This window comes from Equus asinus, chromosome 28 (genome assembly GCF_041296235.1).
Source record: "Equus asinus isolate D_3611 breed Donkey chromosome 28, EquAss-T2T_v2, whole genome shotgun sequence".
Classification (NCBI taxonomy): Eukaryota; Metazoa; Chordata; class Mammalia; order Perissodactyla; family Equidae; genus Equus; species Equus asinus.
Window position 1 is genome coordinate 20,918,230 of NC_091817.1, and position 19,960 is coordinate 20,938,189.

General features: G+C 38.0%; 2 protein-coding genes across 10 annotated transcripts in view; one reads left to right on the plus strand and one right to left on the minus strand.

The window, feature by feature from the left end:
* The window catches only part of RPGRIP1L (RPGRIP1 like), a 97,670-nt gene extending 90,621 nt beyond the window's left edge, over window positions 1–7,049 (minus strand). For all 3 annotated transcript variants that reach the window (XR_011499041.1, XM_070500578.1, XM_070500579.1), the window contains exons 1-3: window positions 6,918–7,049; window positions 4,235–4,326; window positions 2,477–2,621 (exon numbers count right to left, since the gene is read on the minus strand). Coding sequence is in view for 2 of the 3 variants with exons in the window: in XM_070500578.1 (XP_070356679.1) it covers window positions 2,477–2,621; window positions 4,235–4,319 (230 nt within the window). In the remaining variant the exon portion in view is untranslated. The remainder of the gene's footprint in view (window positions 1–2,476; window positions 2,622–4,234; window positions 4,327–6,917) is intronic.
* The window catches only part of FTO (FTO alpha-ketoglutarate dependent dioxygenase), a 352,377-nt gene continuing 339,457 nt past the window's right edge, over window positions 7,041–19,960 (plus strand). For 4 of the 7 annotated variants that reach the window (XM_070500585.1, XM_070500584.1, XM_070500586.1 and 1 more), the window contains exon 1: window positions 7,190–7,343. In XM_070500585.1, the coding sequence (XP_070356686.1) occupies window positions 7,299–7,343 (45 nt within the window). In that variant the 5' untranslated portion in view covers window positions 7,190–7,298. Of the gene's footprint in view, window positions 7,344–19,960 lie in introns of all 7 variants that reach the window. The other 3 variants (XM_014827772.3, XM_070500588.1, XM_070500583.1) reach the window with 3 other exon arrangements.

Consider the following 19,960-nt stretch of genomic DNA (forward strand, 5'->3'; position numbering starts at 1 on the left):
TAAGTTTTGATAAAAACTGGTTAGACAGAACAAAAGACAGAAAGGGCACATGGGGGTGATGTAATATACACGTACGGAAAACATGCCTGACAGTGAATGGAAAAATCTTGGCAGGACAAGAAAGAAAAGGTGGCTTTGATGAGAGACACAAGTTCAAGACTTTACAAAATTGGTCGCACATCTTCAATAGCTGATTCTAGTTTATAGTGAACCTATTTTTATAAAGACCCAGACAGGAGATTGAAAATAAAAACACACTTCATTTTTCTTTAAACGGGGTTTGCTTTATTTTAGCATGGTTATGGACAGAAGCTTTTACTTAAGAGAACAAAAGTGAAATAAAAAAATCCTTAATGGCTTTGGGATGTCATAGAACCACTTTTTTTTGGCCCTAAGCAGAGTCCTCTGTAAAAACAGTAGTAATACATGTCTATCTACACTTCTGGCTACTCAGCCTACAGCATGTGGCATCAGGGAGAGCTATGCATAACATAATCAGTTAGGATTGTTTTCTCTTTCCCTTGAGGCACATCCATTAAACATGCTTTACAAGGGATACAGGATAATAAAAACCAAGATGCAAAAGTACCACAAACACCCTGGTGAAATAATCAATGGATTAGTTCCTTTTCCACCTAATCCAGAGAATGACATATCATCAGGAAATGTGGACAGGTATCATGGCCCAACAGAGGCGCACGCTCTCCCTAGCCGGTTGATGAGTTTAGGATCCTGAGCCTCATCCAGTGGCTTATCCATAGAAATATGGCAGCTGTCTAACTGAGATGTCAACCTAAACATTTGAATATTCTCCTTCAGAGAGACTTTCACATAGAGAGAAATCACATCCAAAAGAAAGACACAGATTTAATAGGAAAAAGCAGTCAACATCTAAAGAAAAATAAATGACCCCAATTTTTAAGGCGAGAAAAGGACATCAATAGAGTGGCTTTAAATTCCTTCAAAGATGTTCAAGTAAACTTTGTCAAGAAACATAACACTGCATGCATTTGTCTAGTAATAGCAATAATTTTCCTGTTTGATTTGGTTATTTCATGATATTAATTAATCATAAGTGATCTGGTAAAGTTTAAGTACTTATTTGAAAAGGCGGTTTATCAAATCTACATTTATACTAAAGTAAGTGATACTAATTACATCTTAAGGATAAATTTAAAGGCAATTCTATCCACATGTGTAGATAGTGTCAGTGGTGTGAATGTGAGAAGGAATTTACAGCTCCGGGTCGTAGTGGTCACTGGACCGCTACTCTCAGGGCACAGCAAAATAAAATCTCAGGAGGTTAAATGGCTTGAACAGACCATAGGCTAGTGTCAGAGGTAAGAGAACATATGCTTACAAATTGATTCCCAGCCCAGTCCTTTCTCCATTAAACTACAAGGCTCATTATTGTTATATATTTTCTGGCTAGCACAAATTACTAATGAGGCCAAGGTTATGAATTCAGTTCTTTGACTAATTAGGCTCACAAAGAAAAACAATTGTTTAGTGGTCAGAGACTACATGCCTCCTTCTGACAGGCTGATGTGTGTGTGTGTGTCAATGGTCAGAAAAGGAATCAGGCAAGTGAGTCACACGTCTTGAAAAAAGCCATCGTCATGACTCCAAAACCACCTCAAAGTATAAGTCCCACACACAGCAGGTCAGTGGGTCACTAAAACAAAGGCTACCGAGTAGAAACTGCACTGGATCACCTCTTTACAATAAATTCTAAGCAGAAAGAAACCCTATCTTCCTTCTTCAATGGCTGTCACCTTTTCAGTGAACCTAGAACATGAATATGAATACAGACCTGTTCATGCTTACAAATGTGAATGCACTTTTTTGTTTTTAATGCCACACATTCAGAAGATAGTCACAGTGTTCCTGAACAAGAATTAAAGAATACCTACCCCTAAGAACTTATTCCTGAGGAAATTCTTTGCACGCAAATCAAAAGTGACAATATTTCTTCAGAAATAGTACAGACTTTTTGACATAAATATAGATTCCAGAATAATCCAAGCAAAGTTAAATATGTTTCAGATACTGATGTTTTCATTAGTAAATCCTAAATCTTAAGGGAACATGCATTGTAACAAGTTGGAATAGATAATTACTTTTTGAAACTGATTTTAAAATCAAGACATTTAAAAAACAGATGCTTTGATGATTGGTTTATTAAACTATAAATACTAAATCAAAAGTTATTTATATATATGATAATACTCATGGCACTCTTAGCTGTTAGCTCTTTCTTTCAAATAGCAATTTCAAACATAATAAACGCGCATAATCTTTTTGGTTTATTATTCTAGTTTGTAAGATTTTCCATTTTTAAAAACTATTTATTACAACCTGCCTAGTTCCAAAAAAGACTCAAGGTGGAGTTTTCAATTAAGTTTATAAAAAAGCATATCCTCCAAACTTTAGAAAGTCAAAAAAAAAAAAAAAGCTAAAAGCTTCTTATCATAACCTTTTAATTTTATCCTCTTGCTTGCGGGCATGCTGTTTAAGTAAAATGTTCTCATCATGCAAACGCAAAAATCTGTCTTCCAGTTCCTCACGAGTGATACGTGACACTGCCTGGCGAGACTTCACTGTCCGTGTTGTTGAAGTTTCTGCAAAAATTCCAAGGTAATTAATAGTAGGATTACTTAAAATAGTCTCTAAAAATCACAACTGTTGATATTGATATAATCTCTAATACACTCATCTCAGATTTCTTCCTTTGTGACCTACAATTAAGATTGCTTTAGAAAATGTTATAGCATTTTCTGTAAGATGTGAACATCACTAATTGGAGGTGAGAATAAAAATCTTTGCTATTAGTACATTATATGCAATATTAAGGATTTGAGCAACAATAGTAACCATTCAAAAATGTATTCCAATAATCATTCTTTAAGAATGTGAGATGGAACTCTGATTCAATACTTTTCAATTTACATACTGAATGTTGAAAAAACTAAATTAAAAGAGTATTTGAACGTATTTTTATTTTATAAAGGCAAGAGTTATAACAATAATTTAGTGAACATAATATGATTGAGATATTTTTCTGAGCTATGGGTGTTGAGTTACAGAAAATAAACTAAAAAATTTGCAAGACTAAACAAACAAAAAACCCTTTACAAATCATTTATAAGCTGTCTTACACACTTTTGAAGAACTTTTACACCTTGTAGCATGTGTATATATTTGTTTACATATGCTTAAATTTGGTATTTTCCTTATCACTGTGAAGTAGGTAAATTTTCAACAATCCTCCAAAAGAAACAAAGAACAAATGGACAAAGATTAAAGCCTTATGGTGTGTTACTAAGGGCAAGAACTGAACTTAGGGTATCAAATCCCAATAAATAGCTTTGCACCCTTAGAATTTATTTGTATTTAATCTCTGATACGCCCCTAAAGATCTAAAGCAAAGCTTACACATACTTTTTGCTTTTAACCATAACAGCGGTATAGTCAAATTTATCTTTTTCGATGAACAATACATTGACCACCTTTCTGTGGTAGTTCAAGGTGGCCACTTGCATTGTTCTGATTAACAGGTGCACAAAAATGCCTTAGTGGAATATACTTTATACCACAGCCTTCTCAATGGCAAATGCAGTGGCATGACAGCAGGGCTGACACATTGTACACGCAAACAAAAACTTAGCTCTAACTCTAAATTGTTCCTTAAAGCAGTGCTTTTCTTTTTTATTTTGAAAGTGCTTTTTAGCTCTATCGTAACCACTAAGTTATAAAAGGATAAAGGGAACCTTTAATGTATATTAATTTGATAAAACAAAGTGAATATCACTTGGATAAACAAACCACTTTGAGATACTCTACTTGAAAGGCAAAAATTTTAAATATGGCATTTCCTCCCATATAAAATTTAAACACAAAGAAACATTTTAATGGTGAATGTGATTTAAACCAGGCAATTTGGTTTGGAGGCTTGATACTCTGTGTAGTTTCTACGGAGGTGTGGAATTTTAAATAGATGATTTATAACAATTCTTTATCAGAAGAGGGGGATTTTACATCTTCTATGAGCTGTTGATAATTGATGCATGCAGTAAAATACCATATGTTGTTCTAAACGCTCCAACTCCTTGTTTAGTCCAATCAAGAGCTATATACTTAAATGGCTTTGTTTGTATGAATATCAGAAATACTTTAAATTAAAAGAAGTTACTGATCAAAGTTCATAACGATAATAAATAACAGCTGGCCCTACCTTGTAACCCTCCCATTCCACAGAGGTTTAGGCCTGTATCTTTCACAGGCAGGTCTCCCGCAGTCTCATCAGCTGGACCGGACATGGCCTATCTGTGGAGAAAAGAAAACTCAAATAAAATCTTTCCAAGTTACAACATTATAACTATGCAATGGAATGAACCAAATAAAATGAATAAAGCACTTGAACTTTAATGGGCATCTTATAGCCCACATGTGCTGCTTGAAGAAGATGAAAGCTTCTATTTTAAAAGCAATACTACGTTCAATCATGGAGACAGTGTTCCTTTCAACAGTGTATTTCCTATAGTTTGCTTAGGAAATGAGGTAAGATTATCATTCTTCCTTCTCTCTTCTTATTCCTCTATCTGAAACAAAAATAAACTCCCTCAAATTTAAGAAATACCTCTTCTCCATCTGCCACCCCCCTCTCTGCCCCAAAAGAATGCATGGATCTTGGGAAAAACTCAAGTCAGGAACTTGATTCAAATGACTGTTCTGTTACTTACCAGCTGGTCAAGTCTCCTAAGCTTGCTGAGTTTCAGTTCCTTAATTTTAAAAATGGAGAAATAACACCTATCTCACAGAGTTATTCTAAGGGTTAGTGAGATGTTAAATTAAAAGCATTCAGCACATTTGCCTGGGATGTCAATATTACTTAAATGCTAATTTTCAGCTTGATGCACAAATGACTGGATAGTTCCAAGTTTTGTAAGAGATTTCATAAATTCACTCACTGGGTTTGTTTTTGTTCCATCCTGTCTTTGTTGCCACGATGCACAGGTCCCAGAGCTTCCTACCTTAACATACAGGTTGTCCAGCTAATTGTGGCATTTTTACAGTTTCTATTCTTCACAGAGATGCACTACAGTAACTAAGTGTAGTATGTGGATGTGAGTGGTCCACGAAATATCCAGTATGCAAAAAAAAAGGATTTTATATTTTCATTTTAATCTATCCGGAAAGCCAAATGCAAGCTGCTAATGAAGATGCCCTAAGGCACAGGTTCTCAAACTCCAGAGTGTTGGTCCTAGGATGTAAAGTCCAAGAGAGCAGCAAGCTTTTTGTCTTGTTTACCTCTGTACTCTCAGAGGCTGGCACAGAGCTCCGCACATGGCAGGCATTCACTAAATAGTTGAGTCCACGAGGCTGATTCAGGGTCTATGGACCCCGAGATGGTTTACAAAATCTTGTATGCATATATGTATATGGAATATCTTTTAGGGAGAGGGTTCATAACTTTTACTGTAACTCCTCAAAGGTTGAGAACCACTGCATTTTGCTGTGACATAAGCAGCTAACAGACAAATGCCTGGGAGATCATCTACTTCTTTTGGAAACACTGCTACAGAAAAGGTCAATTTTAGGAACCAAATTACCAAGAAGTTTAAACACAGGACACCTGTGAAAATGATAACCTTTCCCTGATAGGTTATGGTAGCTTTTATAATAATAACAATGATGATGATAAAGGTGTTAGCATTTATTGTTTACTAAAATGTGCTAGGCACTCTTCTAAGTGCTCTGCTTATATGAATTAATTAAATATCTCACAACATCCTTGTGAGGTTGCTACTCACATGATGCCTACTTTACAAATGAAGACACCGAGACGCAGCTTAGGTAACTTGCCCAAGGTTATACAGCTAAGAGGTAGTTTCCATGTTGTTGATTGTCACAACTGGGAAGGGGGGGCTGTTACTGGGATCTAGAGGCCAGAGATGACGCTAAACATCCTACAATGCACAGGAACCACAACAAAGAATTATCTGGCCCAAAATGTTAATAGTGTGGAGGCTGAGAAACCCTTCACAATGCAGCAATGCTTCTCCAACACCATCTCCTGCCTCCTTGTTCACTACGCTCCATTCACACTGTTCTCCTTTAGGTTCCTCAAGTCCATGGTACCCTTATCTTGCTCAAGGCCTTTGCGTTAGTTGGCTCCTCATTCTTCGGTGCTCAGCTCAAAGGTCACTTCCTCAAAGAGGTGTTCCCTGATCATCCTATGTTAAAGTATTCTTCCTCCCAATTTCATCATTGCTTATTTCTTTATAGCAATCATCTCTGTCTGCAAATATCTTATTTGTTTGCTAGTTCATTACTAGTTTGTCTTCACTAATAAAGTATAAGCATCTTGAGATTGCTATCAGTCCCGTTAACAGCTGGTCGGGAACAGTGCCTGACACCCGGTGGGCGCCAAAATTAATATTCCTCGAATAAATAAATGAATACCTGGCAGTGAGACTAAAACAGTAAACAAAGTCTCCACCTCTATGGAGTCAACAGGCTATAGAGTAATTAGACAATAAACAACTACAATTAAGCAAACAATAGGCCACACAGGAGGCGGCTTAGGGTTTACCAACCAACTCCTAATCCAAGTCAAACGAGCGAACTGTTTGTGTGACCTTCTACTTGAAGGAGAACTTGGATAAGAACGGTAATTAGCATCAACTCTCAACAGCTAGGGTTTCCGGCTGGGATATAAAATTTCAAACCTGTCCTGGGCAAGGGGATAATGGGAGGACTGTGATTCAGGCCTGACGATGTGGAGGTGTCTCGTGCTGGGCTGCTTTTCACGCGAGCAGGACTCTAGGACGTAGAGCAGACCCCAGGACCCCAGCTCTTGCTGCAGGTAGAGGGTTGGGCACCTCCATCCCCCTCTCCACCCCCACAGTACTCACCGACACTCTCTCCCCGCCGCTAGCTACCGTTGCTATAGTGCCCACACCGTGTCGGGCTGCTGGCCGAGAGGAGCACGGGAAACACGTGGCAGGCCCCGTTGCCTCCTGGGAAATGTAGTTCTCCTCTGATCCTAGCCCGCCAGCTTAAAGCGTAGCGGAATACGCTTGCCCAGCTGTCCGATCTGGGAAATTCCCGTGCTCCAAACCCCGAGGCGCTCTCGGGCGTCGCCGCTGTGCATCCTGGGAGTTGTAGTTCTCGCGACTTGGAGGGCGAATGGCTCCGGGCGGGAGCAGGACTGCAAGAGAACTACATGCAGGAGGCGGGGTCGAGGGCGAGGGATCTACGCGGCTAGCAGTGGCGGAGGCGGCTGAAGCGGCAGCATGAAGAGGACTCCGACCGCCGAGGAACGAGAGCGCGAAGCTAAGGTATGTCGAGCCCGCCGGCGTCTGGGATCTTCCGTGCCCTTGTAACTAGAGGCAGGCAACCGGAAGAGCTTGGATGGATGGCGAACGGACGTACGGTCTTAAGCCAAGGGATGACAGGGCCTTGTCAGCAAGGGAGCCAAGAGACATTGAGGGGTATAAATTTGTGCTGCTCAGGATGCAGGCCTAGTCCTGTTGGATCACAAATGAGAATCAAGCCACTCAATTCCTTGTCCTTGGTTAAATTTATAGCTACCCTTGGGACTTAGTTTACCGGACGCTCAGATGGCTGTGATCACACCAATTTTTGAGGACTGAGATTGGCTTAGATGAAATATCTGTGTGGTCAGATGTGTTTATTTGGAACAGTTGTCTCAGTGGCAAGCTGATATGTTCTGTGTCTTCAGCTTAGCGGATGCAAATTTTTAATTGCAATCTTATTTTTTTCCTTTATGGTTCTGCCTCTGGTAGTTGCCATTCTGTGGGATGACAATAATAATAGCAGTAGCGATTTTTTTTAGCATTTATTACGTGTCAGGCTCTGCATTAAGTTCATAATATTTATATTATTTCATATTCTTATCACAGCAGATTGCAACATAGATATTATACAGATGGAGTATCAACAGTCCTGTTTTACAGATGAAGACTTGAGGCTCAGAAGAATTGTGTTTTCCATTCCCTCATTCCCAAAATCAAGTCCTATTGATTTGTCTAAATATATTGGTGGTCTGTCTACTTTTTTCCATGTCCACCACCTTGGACCAAGCTACCATTATCTCCTTAATGGGCTGTTACAGTTGTCTCCTTATTGGTCTGTACTCACTCTACACCCTAACACTCCATTGTCCCCTTCTCACCCTCCTCCCACACAACCAGTCTCTTCTCTACGCTGTGGCTGTGATCTTTTCAAAATGCAAATCTAATCCTGCCCCTTTCCTTCCTTCCTCCTCTGCCAACGACCTGTTTAAAAATCTTCCATGGCTTTCTGTTACTCTTAGGATAAAGACAAAACTTCACATGGCCTACAATGTCCTGCATGATCTGGACCCTACTTGCTTCCACAGTCTTATTGGATGTGACAGTCTCTCTGCTCCCTGCCCATCAGCCACTTTGGCCTCCTTAGAAGTCCCTCTTTCCTGTGCGCTATCTGGTTACAGGGCCTTTACACATACTATTTGTTGCCTACTCTATATTAGGCAGATATTGGAAGTGAGGACTAGTGGTAAATAAAACAGACACAGTTCTTGCTTTTATAGAATTTAGAGTCCTACAAGTGAGTTTGCCTTATAGCAATACCTCTATGGATGTAAAATACAAAATCTGCTCTATATTGCCTGAGTTATAGCAAGCTTTCACTAGGGACCTGAAGTTTCCATGCTTGAGTCTATATATGATATGGACAGCATACTGAAGATGGGCACAAAGGGGAAAGATCCTTCTGTGTTGGTCTGCAACAGTGCAAAAAGCAAATGTCACCCAATGGCGTCGTGTGTAATGTCTTTCTCACCTTTTGGGTTTACGTTTAAAGTTACTCGTTTATTCTGTAAAGATTTATTTAGCACCTCTTATTTGCCAGACACTGGGATTATGATTTTGGCTAAGATAGAATCCCTTCGCTTTATTTTATTTTATGCACTCAACTTTATTGAGGTATAATTATGTACAACAATTTGTACATTTGTAGTGTACAATTTGATGAGTTTTGACAGATGTATACACTTGCGAAACTACCGCCATAGTTGACATAGAGGACATTTCATTCCCTTCCAGAAATTTCCTCTTGCTGATTTGCAGGCAATCTCTTCTCCCACCTTTGTTCCCAAGCAACCACTGATGTGTTTTCTGTCCATGTGCACTTGATGATGTTCACACAACGACAAAATCACCTAATGATGCATTTCTCAGAATGTTTCCGTGTCGTTAAGCAACGCATGACTATAAGCTATTCTTTGTTCTCAAGATTGGCCTTTTGTGGAGATTGCATATAAATGGAATCAGACAACATGAGGTTTTTGTGTTTGGCTTCTTTCACCCAGCATAATACTTTTGAGGTTCATCTGTGTTGTAGCATGGATCAGTACTTTGTTCCTTTTTATTACTGAATAGTAGAGTGTTCCAGTGTCTGAATATACCACATTTTGTTTAATCCATTCACTAGTTGATGGGTATTTGGATTGTTACCACTTTTTGGGTATTATGAAAATGCTGCCATGGACATTGACCTTCTATGTGGACATATGTTTTCATCTCTCTTCGTAGATACCTAGGAGTGGAATTGCTGGATCTTATGGCAAATTGGTGTTTAATATTTTAAGAAACGGCTCTACTGTTATGTTCTGAATGTTTGTGTCCCCCAAAATTCTTAAGTTGAAATTATAACCCCTAAGGTGGTAGTATTAGGAGGTAGGGCTTTTTGGATGTGATTAGGTGGTTAGGCATGGAATTAGTGCGCTTATAAAAGAGGCCTGAGACAGCTCCCTCAGGCCTTCTGCCATGTGAGGACAGAAGAAGAAGCTGGGAGTGTGCAGCCCAGAAGAGGGCCCACACTAGAACCCGGCCATGCTGGTACCCAGGTCTTGGCCTTCCAGCCTCCAGCACTGTGAGCGATGAATTTCTGCTGTTTATAAGCCACCCAGTCTATGATATTTTGTTATGGTAGCCTGGATGGACTGAGACATCGTTTTCCAACGTGGATGCACCATTTTACATCCCTACCACTGTTGTTGGAGGGTAGCCGTTTCTTCACATCCTCGTCATCACTTGTTATTGTTTGTCTTTCTGATTGTCCCCATCTTAGTGGCTGTGACATGGTATCTCATTGTGGTTTTGATTTTTGTTTCCCTGATGTCTAATGATCCTGAGCTGCTTCTCACGTGTGTATTGACCACGTATATATCTTCTTTTGTGATGTGTCTGTTCAAATCTTTTGTCCTTTTTTTTGTTGGATTATGTGTTTTCTTAACATTAAATGTTATGAATTCTTTATATTTTCTAGATTTAAGCCCTTTGTCAGTGATATGTATTGTGAACACTGTCTCCCATTCTTTGACTTTACTTAATGGTCTTTTGAAGAGCAAAAGTATTTAAATTTGATAAAGGTCCAATTTATTGATGTTTCTTTTTGTGATTCATGCTTTTTATGTCATATCTCTGAAATCTTTACCTATCCCAAGATCACGAAGATTTCTTTTTTGCTTTTTAAATTAAACTTTATCATTCCTGTAGTGAGTAATTACTCTTGCTTTTCCTTTTCTCTTTGAAATAACTTAGAGTATATTTCGTTCTTGTGATTGCTTATGCTATAGACTTTTATGCAGTTTCCAAGTCCGGAGGGCGAATAAAAAGGTTGGCCTAAATATTACCTAGCTTTCCATGATAACATTCAGTTAATTTGTGTTAGAGCATAAGCGAGCGCCAAAGTGTATACATGCATTTTTAAAATGATTTTTTCTTAGAAGGTCTATAGTGGCATGGTCTAGATTAGGATTCGACAGGCTGAGTTAGAACCACTGCCTCTAAAATTTCCTTGCTGTTGGGATGGAGAGTTGGCACCCTGTGCCTCAGTTTCTCCAGCCAGAAAATAGAGTCAAGAGTAGCTGCTTCTGTTGGTTGCTGTGAGAATCCAGTGTGATTAGTTTTGGACACTGTGCCAGGGACAGAATAGGTATGGCCTTGATTGGTTTGGTTGCCTTAAGGACCCTCTGATGGCACAACTCTGCCTCTTAGGTTTTTTTTTTCCCCAGATGAGGAACCTGGTTAAGTGCCAAGTAGTGTATCAGCACTGAGGACGTGGGTCAATATGGCAGATTTGGTGCCATGGAACTGGCTGCCTTTCCATGGAAGGTAGCTAATTAAGCAAGTACCAACAGTAGATTGGTGCGTTTTATTGTAGGAGTGGGACCTCGTAGCAAGGAGGATCTGATGTGGTATGGAGCTCATGGAATTCCTTCCTCAGGAAGATCCATTTAACCTGGTCTGGGGGTCATGGAGTTCCCTCCTAAGATCTCTTTAAGGGCGTATCCTTATGAGCGGCTCGGGACTCCTTTAGAGGTTGTGCAGCAATATTAGACCTGTTCTTGAGTTGTGAGCTGAAAAGACGTGGATGTTGAATTCCAGGTTAGCTTCACAGGTTCTTATGCTGGCTTGGGTGAGATCGTATTTTTAAAAAATATTGAAAATAGAACTAGTTTAAACTTATTACTCAGAGGGTTATACACTTAATAGGAACATCATAATTTTAAGTGATGTACATTTTTATCAGTGAAGGAATATATCCAGAATAGATAAACTTGCTGTTTCAAATAAAAATCATGAAAACTCTTCTGTTTTTGGTGACAGTTGTCTCAATATTATTCAAGAAGGTAAATATTAAGTTATGAGGCCTAATGAGTTATAAATATAATAACAAAATAAGAGGAAGTTTGTTGTTTATGTGTGTAGCCACTCGGTCTTTTTACCTCATTTTATTTTTTGCAGTTTGACATTTTAGTGAGTTTCTGAGAAGCTTCTTTTGGTCCTTACCTTCTGCCTGGGTCATCCTGGATTATTTCACCAGTTTATCCGATGGCAATATAGGAAACTAAATGTAGGACGTTTTTGGTGGTGGGCCAATGATCATGGGGTTTAAAAAATTAAAACTTCACCTGACAGATTCTACTGTTTTTTTCCCCCCAAGTCCATCTTTATCTTTTATTTGATCTCTCTTTTAGCGTACGGGTCAGCTTTTAATCCCCATTTAGTAGTTTTGATTGCCTTCTCTAGATAGAAGAAGGGGTAGTTTATTTGTTCATAGTTTCCAAACCACTTTAAATACCTTCTTTGAAAATTAACCAGCCAGACCATTGAGTCACAGTGAGTTCTTGTTACTTTCTGTTATTTCCAGGTCTGTTTCTTACCATCTTAGTGTTGGTTTTGAAAAATAAATTTACCATTAGAAAAAAGTCTTAAGACCCTTTAAACAACCATCAGCTTCTTTGAAGACAGCATCGGTGTCTAATTCATCCTTCTGTCTCTCCACTGTACGTAGCGGAGTGTCTTGCATGTGAGAGACATTTGTAAGTGTCTGTTGAAGAAGGATGGATGGTTAGAGCCTGCAGTCTGATACATGTTACGTGTGACCCTTAGTAATGATCATACTGGCTCCTTGGCTGCTGATTGGATTTATTGTGGCTCAGTTTAACAGTACAGCTTTTGGTGTTTAGACTGGATGCTTCAAGAAAGTAGAGACCATGTCTTTTCAGTTTTGTTATCACCATTCTGTCCCCGGTACTGCCAGGGACATAGTAAATTTTCCATGAATATTTATCAAATGAATGAATGAATTCCTAAGGGCGTCACCTGTTATTGGTCATTAGGCTTTCTATTGAGAGATGGAACTGGAACCTGAAAGAAATGATGGAAAATGGTTAAATACTTTATGGATTTGAAATTACTTAACGTACCATAGATATAGGTATTAATTTTGAGAAACAAGACTCTTCTCTTCAGCATACGCTTCAGCAACAGTCAACAATTGTTTTCTAGAGTTCACTTTCAAATTTAAAATGCTAGTTTGCCCTCCAAGTTTAGTGTATTTTGTTGTTAGTTTATTATAGTAGATTTCTTTTTTTTTTTTGAGGAAGATTAGCCCTGAGCTAATGTCTGCCACCAATCCTCCTCTTTTTGCTGAGGAAGATTGGCCCTGAGCTAACATCTGTGCCCATCTTCCTCTACTTTTTTATATTTGGGACACCTGCCACAGCATGGCTTGATAAGCGGTATGTAGGTCCATGCCTGGGATCTGAACCGGCGAACCCCAGCTCCCGAAGCAGACTGTGTGAACTTAACCGCTATGCCCCCGGGCTGGCCCTTATTATAGTAGATTTCTTGATAAAGTATATTTACAATGTGACTTTCTAACTTGTAGAAGAAAAGAACTTTATAGTAGAGATGGTACTTTTGGAACCTTAAAAACAAAAGGCTCAGTTTAGAGAAGGTGAATTTAAAGTTCTGCTAACCTCATTCACTTAACCTTCTGTTATAAACTGATTTGTGTTATTTTACCAAATTGTCTCCCCAGTTGATTTTCCACTATAAGCTAGGGGGAATCTTGGATTGGGTCAGGATGTGTTCAGGAGATTAAGATTTGCATTGGGAGGAACTTGCTTCCAAACGTTTGTCCTTGGCATAATGTTTCTCTGCAAGACCCGCGCGTGTGTGAAAGCTAGGCCTTGAGTAGGTGCTGTAGGCTTTCGTTTTTGTTTATGCTCCCAGCATCTGTCCTGTTGCCGTGTGGATTGTTTATTTGCTGTGTAGTTTTGGAAATGACCTGCTTGTAAAGTGACCATGCCTTCTTTTATGTTAAAGAACTGCCAAATAAATGATAGTCGAACCTTTACAGCTGGTGGAAGCCAAGTAGAAAACTCAGTTTGTAGGACCAAATTATGTTGCATCTGGTCTGAGGAGGAGATTGGTTGCCAGTACATGAGTGTTTTCATACCTGTGATCAGAAAATTCAGAGCTCTGATTTCTGCATTAGCCCTAAGTCTGCCTTTTAGCATCTTCATTTAGTGACTGGTTCACTCAAGGCTGAGCCTCAAGGGCCAGCATTTCTCCAGTAGTAATATAAAATGGGCTGATGTGGCAACCTCAGCTCACTCTGCTGAATTGGGCATGATTAAAGTCTCAAGGCTGCATTAATATAGATTTTCTATTTCTATGTACAGCGGCCCATTATCTCACGGTTTTCCAGTTTGCCATTTTTTGAAAACAGAGATGGAAAATTTTGCTGATGAATTTTTCTTTCCTGTCAGCATGAACATTCTGTTTTTTTTTTTTGCTTGAGACCAGCACCGGGCAAATGAATGCAAACATTACAGTTTATGTGGACTCCAGCCTGTTGTCATGTCAGTCTTGTTATTTAGGTAAGTAGTGTGCAATTTTTCGCCGAATCAGCAGCCAATATGCTGCGAGCAATTTTTGTTTTAGTCACATTATTGGCTGGTAACACTATTAATGAGACAATAATTGGAAAGTCGTAGTCATTGTTCTCCTAACACGTTATCCTTGTGTTGGAATCAGCCAGGCAGAGGAGTTGCATATGCAGACGGAAAAGGAGCAAAGGATGAGTAGCCAGTGTCCAGCTTTTCAATTCATCAGACTCCTGCTGCTTAAATTGCCCCAGCTGTTAATGCTGGAACCATTACAGTAATGGACTCAGCAAATGAAGGAGAACGAAGACACGCACACTTTATTACCAGAGGGGCAATTTTCTCTTCATCTGTAATAGCAGCAGTGCCTCATATTGATCAGACCATCAAGATACTAATCCTCTGTAAAATTACTTGTTATAACTGAAAATGTGTTAATCCAAATCAGTCTGTGTCCTGACTGTCTACTTACTATTGAATACAGACTATTAGATGGTTTATTTTTCATGATTTAAAGCCTTTGCTCTGAAAATGGTTGGCGGTTCCCTCGCAACACTGAGTGCTTAATCTTAGCTATAGCCCAGGGTTGTCTTTTTGTTTTAAACAGAACATCACCCACTTAATTAAGGAGTGAGTGTCTGTCTTGCTGTCTGAGTTATGTTGGTGTTTTATGTACCTCTGGATTTATTAAGCATCTTGTTTTACATTCAGTCTGTGGTTTGTGCTGTAAATAAAAATAGTCCCATCTTGCACGTATTAGAAATTTGCAGGTAGCAAATGTCAATAAGTACCAGGGATGTAAGGTTCTTTGATTTATATTTCAGGCACTGGGTTGTGCTTTGTTGATTGAACCCAAAGGCAGGATGCATCCTGGTGTCTTCTGTGTAGCAGATGTGTTTTTGCATCATTGTCTGAGAAAGTTTATGGTTATTTCTGCATCCTTGGTTCAGTAGATTGCTTTTTAGACAATGAGGCATATCTACTCTCCCCCTTATGTTTTGTGAGGAATGACTACCGCTAAGGTATTATTATATTATAAAAAGACCTGTTAAATACCGAGTTCTGTCTTCCTTAATATTTAGAATTTTAGGAATTATTCCTTAAAATTTCTATTTTTTTTCTATTATAGTCTCTATATACGTTATGTGTTTATTTGTATACAGACTCAGACACCCTCTTGGCAATATTTAATTTATTCTAAAATATTGTCATTGCTCAAATCATTCCTGTGGCGTGCTCCATAGAGTTCATTCAGAAATACTTCATTAGTCCTCTTTGTGTGCCAGGAATTGTGTTAGGGGCTGGAGACTCAAGGATGAATAAGATGTTCTCTTTGCCATTGAAGACCTCAGCTCAATAGGAAGATAGACATGTGAACAAATAATTACGATAATGTGGGATAGTAAATGTTAAAATCCACCAGTTATGGGCGAATAGCAAAATCAGCCTCATTGATTTTTCTTGCTGTGTTACCCAAAGCAGAATTGTGCAGTTTAATCACACTTTGAGACTTGCATCTGAATGATTCCTAGCTGTTTGAAAGAAATCGCATCTTTCCTCAGGAGAGACTGACTTACTGCCCCCTGGGGACAGTCAGAGGAAGGATTGCCGCAAATGATATCATCAGGGACCACATCTTTGGATGTGTATAGAGTTTCCCACGGAGACTACTTTAAAGGGGATAGTGCTTATTTGATTGTTTATGTTCTGGCATTTATATTGTAACTCAGTCTTGTTGCTTTAGAGTATAGTTTATCAGGAGAGACTGGTGATCAAGAACATGGATTTGGAGCCAGGCTGCCTTGTTCTTCCCCTGACTCCCCTACTTGCCTGCTGAGCGATCTTGGGCAAGTTGCAAATCTCCTTGAGCCTCAATGTTCATCTGTAAAATGGGGATAGTAATAGTTGTGAGGATTGAATGGCTTAATATATGTAAAGCAGTTAGAATAGTGATGGGCATATGCATATAAGTGCTGTATGTGTAAGCATATATATGACTGTAGGTAATGACATTTTTTTTCACATGTAGTTTGTGAAAGTCCATTTTGTAAATGTATGACTGCAATATGTGTGGCATATGAGATGGTGAAACATTTCTTATTTAAAATATTATTTTTTCCTGATCACATGATAATTTGTGATTTAGAAAAATTTAAAAATACAGAAAAATAGCAAGCAGGGAAAAAAAAGTCTCCTATAATCCTCCAGAGATAATCACTGTGTTACTGTATTGGCTTATTTCTTAGAATATTATTATTATGCCTATTGTATGTACAATATATACAATATCTCAATTTTATCTAAAATATTTGATACATATTTATAAAGATACATTTTAAACAAAAATTGGAATCATAATGTGCATATTTTATACTCTGCACTTTTTCACTTACAGTATCCAGTATATTGTGATTATTTTTTTGTGCCACTATAATTATATAGTATTTCATCATATGGATTTTTTTCCCGCTGTTATAAATTTTCCTTCAGTGACTATTCTTGCACATAAATCTCTGGTATTTTCCATAGGGTAAATTAAAAGAAGGCGAATTGTCAGGTTAACATTTGTAAAGATGGTTTGTCTGGTTGATGCCAGTTTTCACTCTAACAAGCAATGCATGAGAATGCATATTTGGTCCATCCTCTCCAACACTGGGAATTATCATAAAATAAAAATATTTTCCAATTTGGAAGAGATGAAGTAGGAGCTCATTGTAGAACTAATTTATATTTTCTTAATTACTAAAAATATGATTGAATTCCCGCCTACTGCTTTTATTGGACAGTATAACTCTTTTGTGATTTGTTTATTCATGTAGCCTTTATTTGCTTATGTATGTTTGTCATTCCTTGTTGATTTGTAAGAAAACTTCATAGATTAGGGACGTTATTATTTGTTAATTGTGTGATGAAAATATTTTTCATAGTTTGTTTATTGCCTTTTACTTTTGTATTTTTATTATTCAAAAATTTTCCTTAATTTATGTATAGGGAAACTTTTCCCACCTAATTATCAGATTAATGGTAAATTGTATGTTCTCCTTTTATTATATGTTTTAATTTTTTTCATGTAGTTCTTGGAGTGCATCTAGAATTTAGATGATTTAGTATCATCTGTATGATACGGAGTAGATATCTGACTTTTTCCTCCCAAATGGTTAACCAGTGAGCCGTGCTGCATTTATTGGGTAATTTGAATGCCGAAATACTCAGACCAGTTTTTTCTTCTGTTTCTTTTGTTTTGTCTATTACTCTTGACACACCATTTTTTTTTTAAACATTGGCACCTGAGCTAACAACTGTTGCCAATCTTTTTTTTTTCCTGCTTTTTCTCCCCAAATCCCCCCAGTACATAGTTGTATATTCCAGTTGTGGGTCCTTCTAGTTGTGTTATGTGGGACACCGCCTCAGCATGGCTTGACGGTCGGTGCCATGTCCACGCCCAGGATCCAAACTGGCGAAACCCTGGGCCACTGAAGCGGAGCGTGTGAACTTAACCACTTGGCCATGGGGCTGGCCCCTTGACACACCATTTTAATTACCAGAGTCTTATGATACCTTTTGGTATCTGGCAGTTCAGGGCCTCCATGATTATTTTTGTTTTCAGAAGTTCCTTGGCTCTTCTCTACACTGAGAAGACAAACTTAAAATTTTTTCTAGATAAACTTAAAAATCACTTTTTCAAGGTCTCCTGTATACTCCAACACTTTTGTATTTTAATTGTTATTGTATTAAATTTATAACTTAATTTGGAAAGAACTGAAATATTTGTGGTAAATATTTTTTCTCATTCAACAGTGTTATCTGTGTTTACATTTATCTAAGCTTCCTTTAATGACCCTCAGGAGGTTGTGTAATTTTATTCAATTAGGTATTATTTATTACCTTTTGGGTTTATTCCTGGGTATTTTACATATTTGATTACTATTTTTGGTTACTGTTGCAAATGGGGGATATTTCTAAATTATATTTTTTAACTGGTACATGAGAAAGCTTTGTGTGTGTGTCTGAGTGTGTTATTTTTGTAATTGACCACAATACAGAATGCATCCTTATTCGAATTTTTTTGCTTGATTTTCTTGGGTTTTCTAGGTGTATACTAGGCAGATAATTTAATCATCTGCAAATATAATTTGGTCCTGCCTCTTTCAGTAATTATACTCTCCTTTTTTTTCTTGTGTTGTTACATTGTCTAGAACCTGTAAATAGTGGTGATAGTGGATAGTTGTGCCTTTAATAGTTATGCTTTGGGATTCTAGTATTTAAGTATAATGATAGTTGCTGGCAATAATCTTTGATTCTTGGTTTAGTTTTTTTCCCATGGACTGAAGTTGGATTTTCATTGAGTATTTTTTTGATTTATTTAGATAGTGATGTCTTTACTTTGTCTACTGGTAGAATATAATCTATTAATATGGTTTCTAATATGGTTCCTTGGGATAACTCCTACTTGGTCGCGTTATGTTGGCCTTTTAATGAACTGCTGAATTCGACCTTTTACTCTTTCAATAAGGAAAGTGAGATGGTCTGTAGCAGGGATTATCAAGGAAGCTAGAGGGTGGCACCCCCCGAGGAGTGTATCAGAATCTTCAGTGAGACCTGTTTAGTATACATGTAAGGTCATAATTCAAACTACAGTTAGGAAAACTTATAAAACCTCTTTTGGCTGATGAGGATAAACTAAGAATAGAGGGGGGTAAAATGGGTAAAAATATTGAGAAACATTACATTCCTTTTTGTGCTTTCCTTTGTCAAGTTTCGGTATCATAGATAAACCTATGTCATAACATGAATTGCACCATTTTCCTCCTGTAGTGCTCGAGAACTGGAAGTTTGAACTAAATTACTTGTGAAACTCTTCATGTGATGTTGGGGAAGATAATTTTTGAATAACTTTTCAAATACCTTTTCTACTTATTGGTCTATTTGGTTTTCTTCTTCTAGAGTAAATTTTGGTCATTATGTTTTCTCAGAAATTGAGGTTTCAGATTTGTGGCATGGCATTGAACATAATGTTCTCTGGTTTACAAGATAGATTTGTGCAGTTTTATAATTAAAAAATTCCATATGCATCTTTTATGTCTACTTTTTTTTTTTGAGGAAGATTAGCCCTGAGCTAACTACTGCCAGTCCTCCTCTTTTTGCTGAGGAAGACTGGCCCTGCTAACATCCATGCCCATTGTCCTCAACTTTATACGTGGGACACCTACCACAGCATGGTGTGCCAAGCGGTGCCATGTCCGCACCTGGGTCCGAACTGGCAAACCCCGGGCCGCGAGAAGTGGAACGTGTGAACTTAAGCGCTGCGCCACCGGGCTGGCCCCCATGTCTACTTTTTACTATAACTTTCTATAATCATGTATTCCCTTCAAAAATTGGTTATATTTGCCTGTGGTCTATTTTTTTTAAAACTATCTGTTGAATTTGTTTATGTTAATTCATGAATTTCTACTTTTATCTTTGTTTCCTTCCTTCTGTTATGCTTAAACTTTGTTTTTATTTTGCTAAGTTCTTGAGATGAATACTTACTTCAGTTTATTTTTGTGCTTTTTTAATGTGGAAGGGATTTCAAAATCTTAAAAATAATTTTCTCTTCTGTGTTCCCATAGCAGTTTGTGCATGTTTTTGTGGCACTTATCATTCAGTATTGTGATGATTTTTTGTTAATCTATTCCTTCCTTCGTTATGCAGACTATATTTTATTTATCT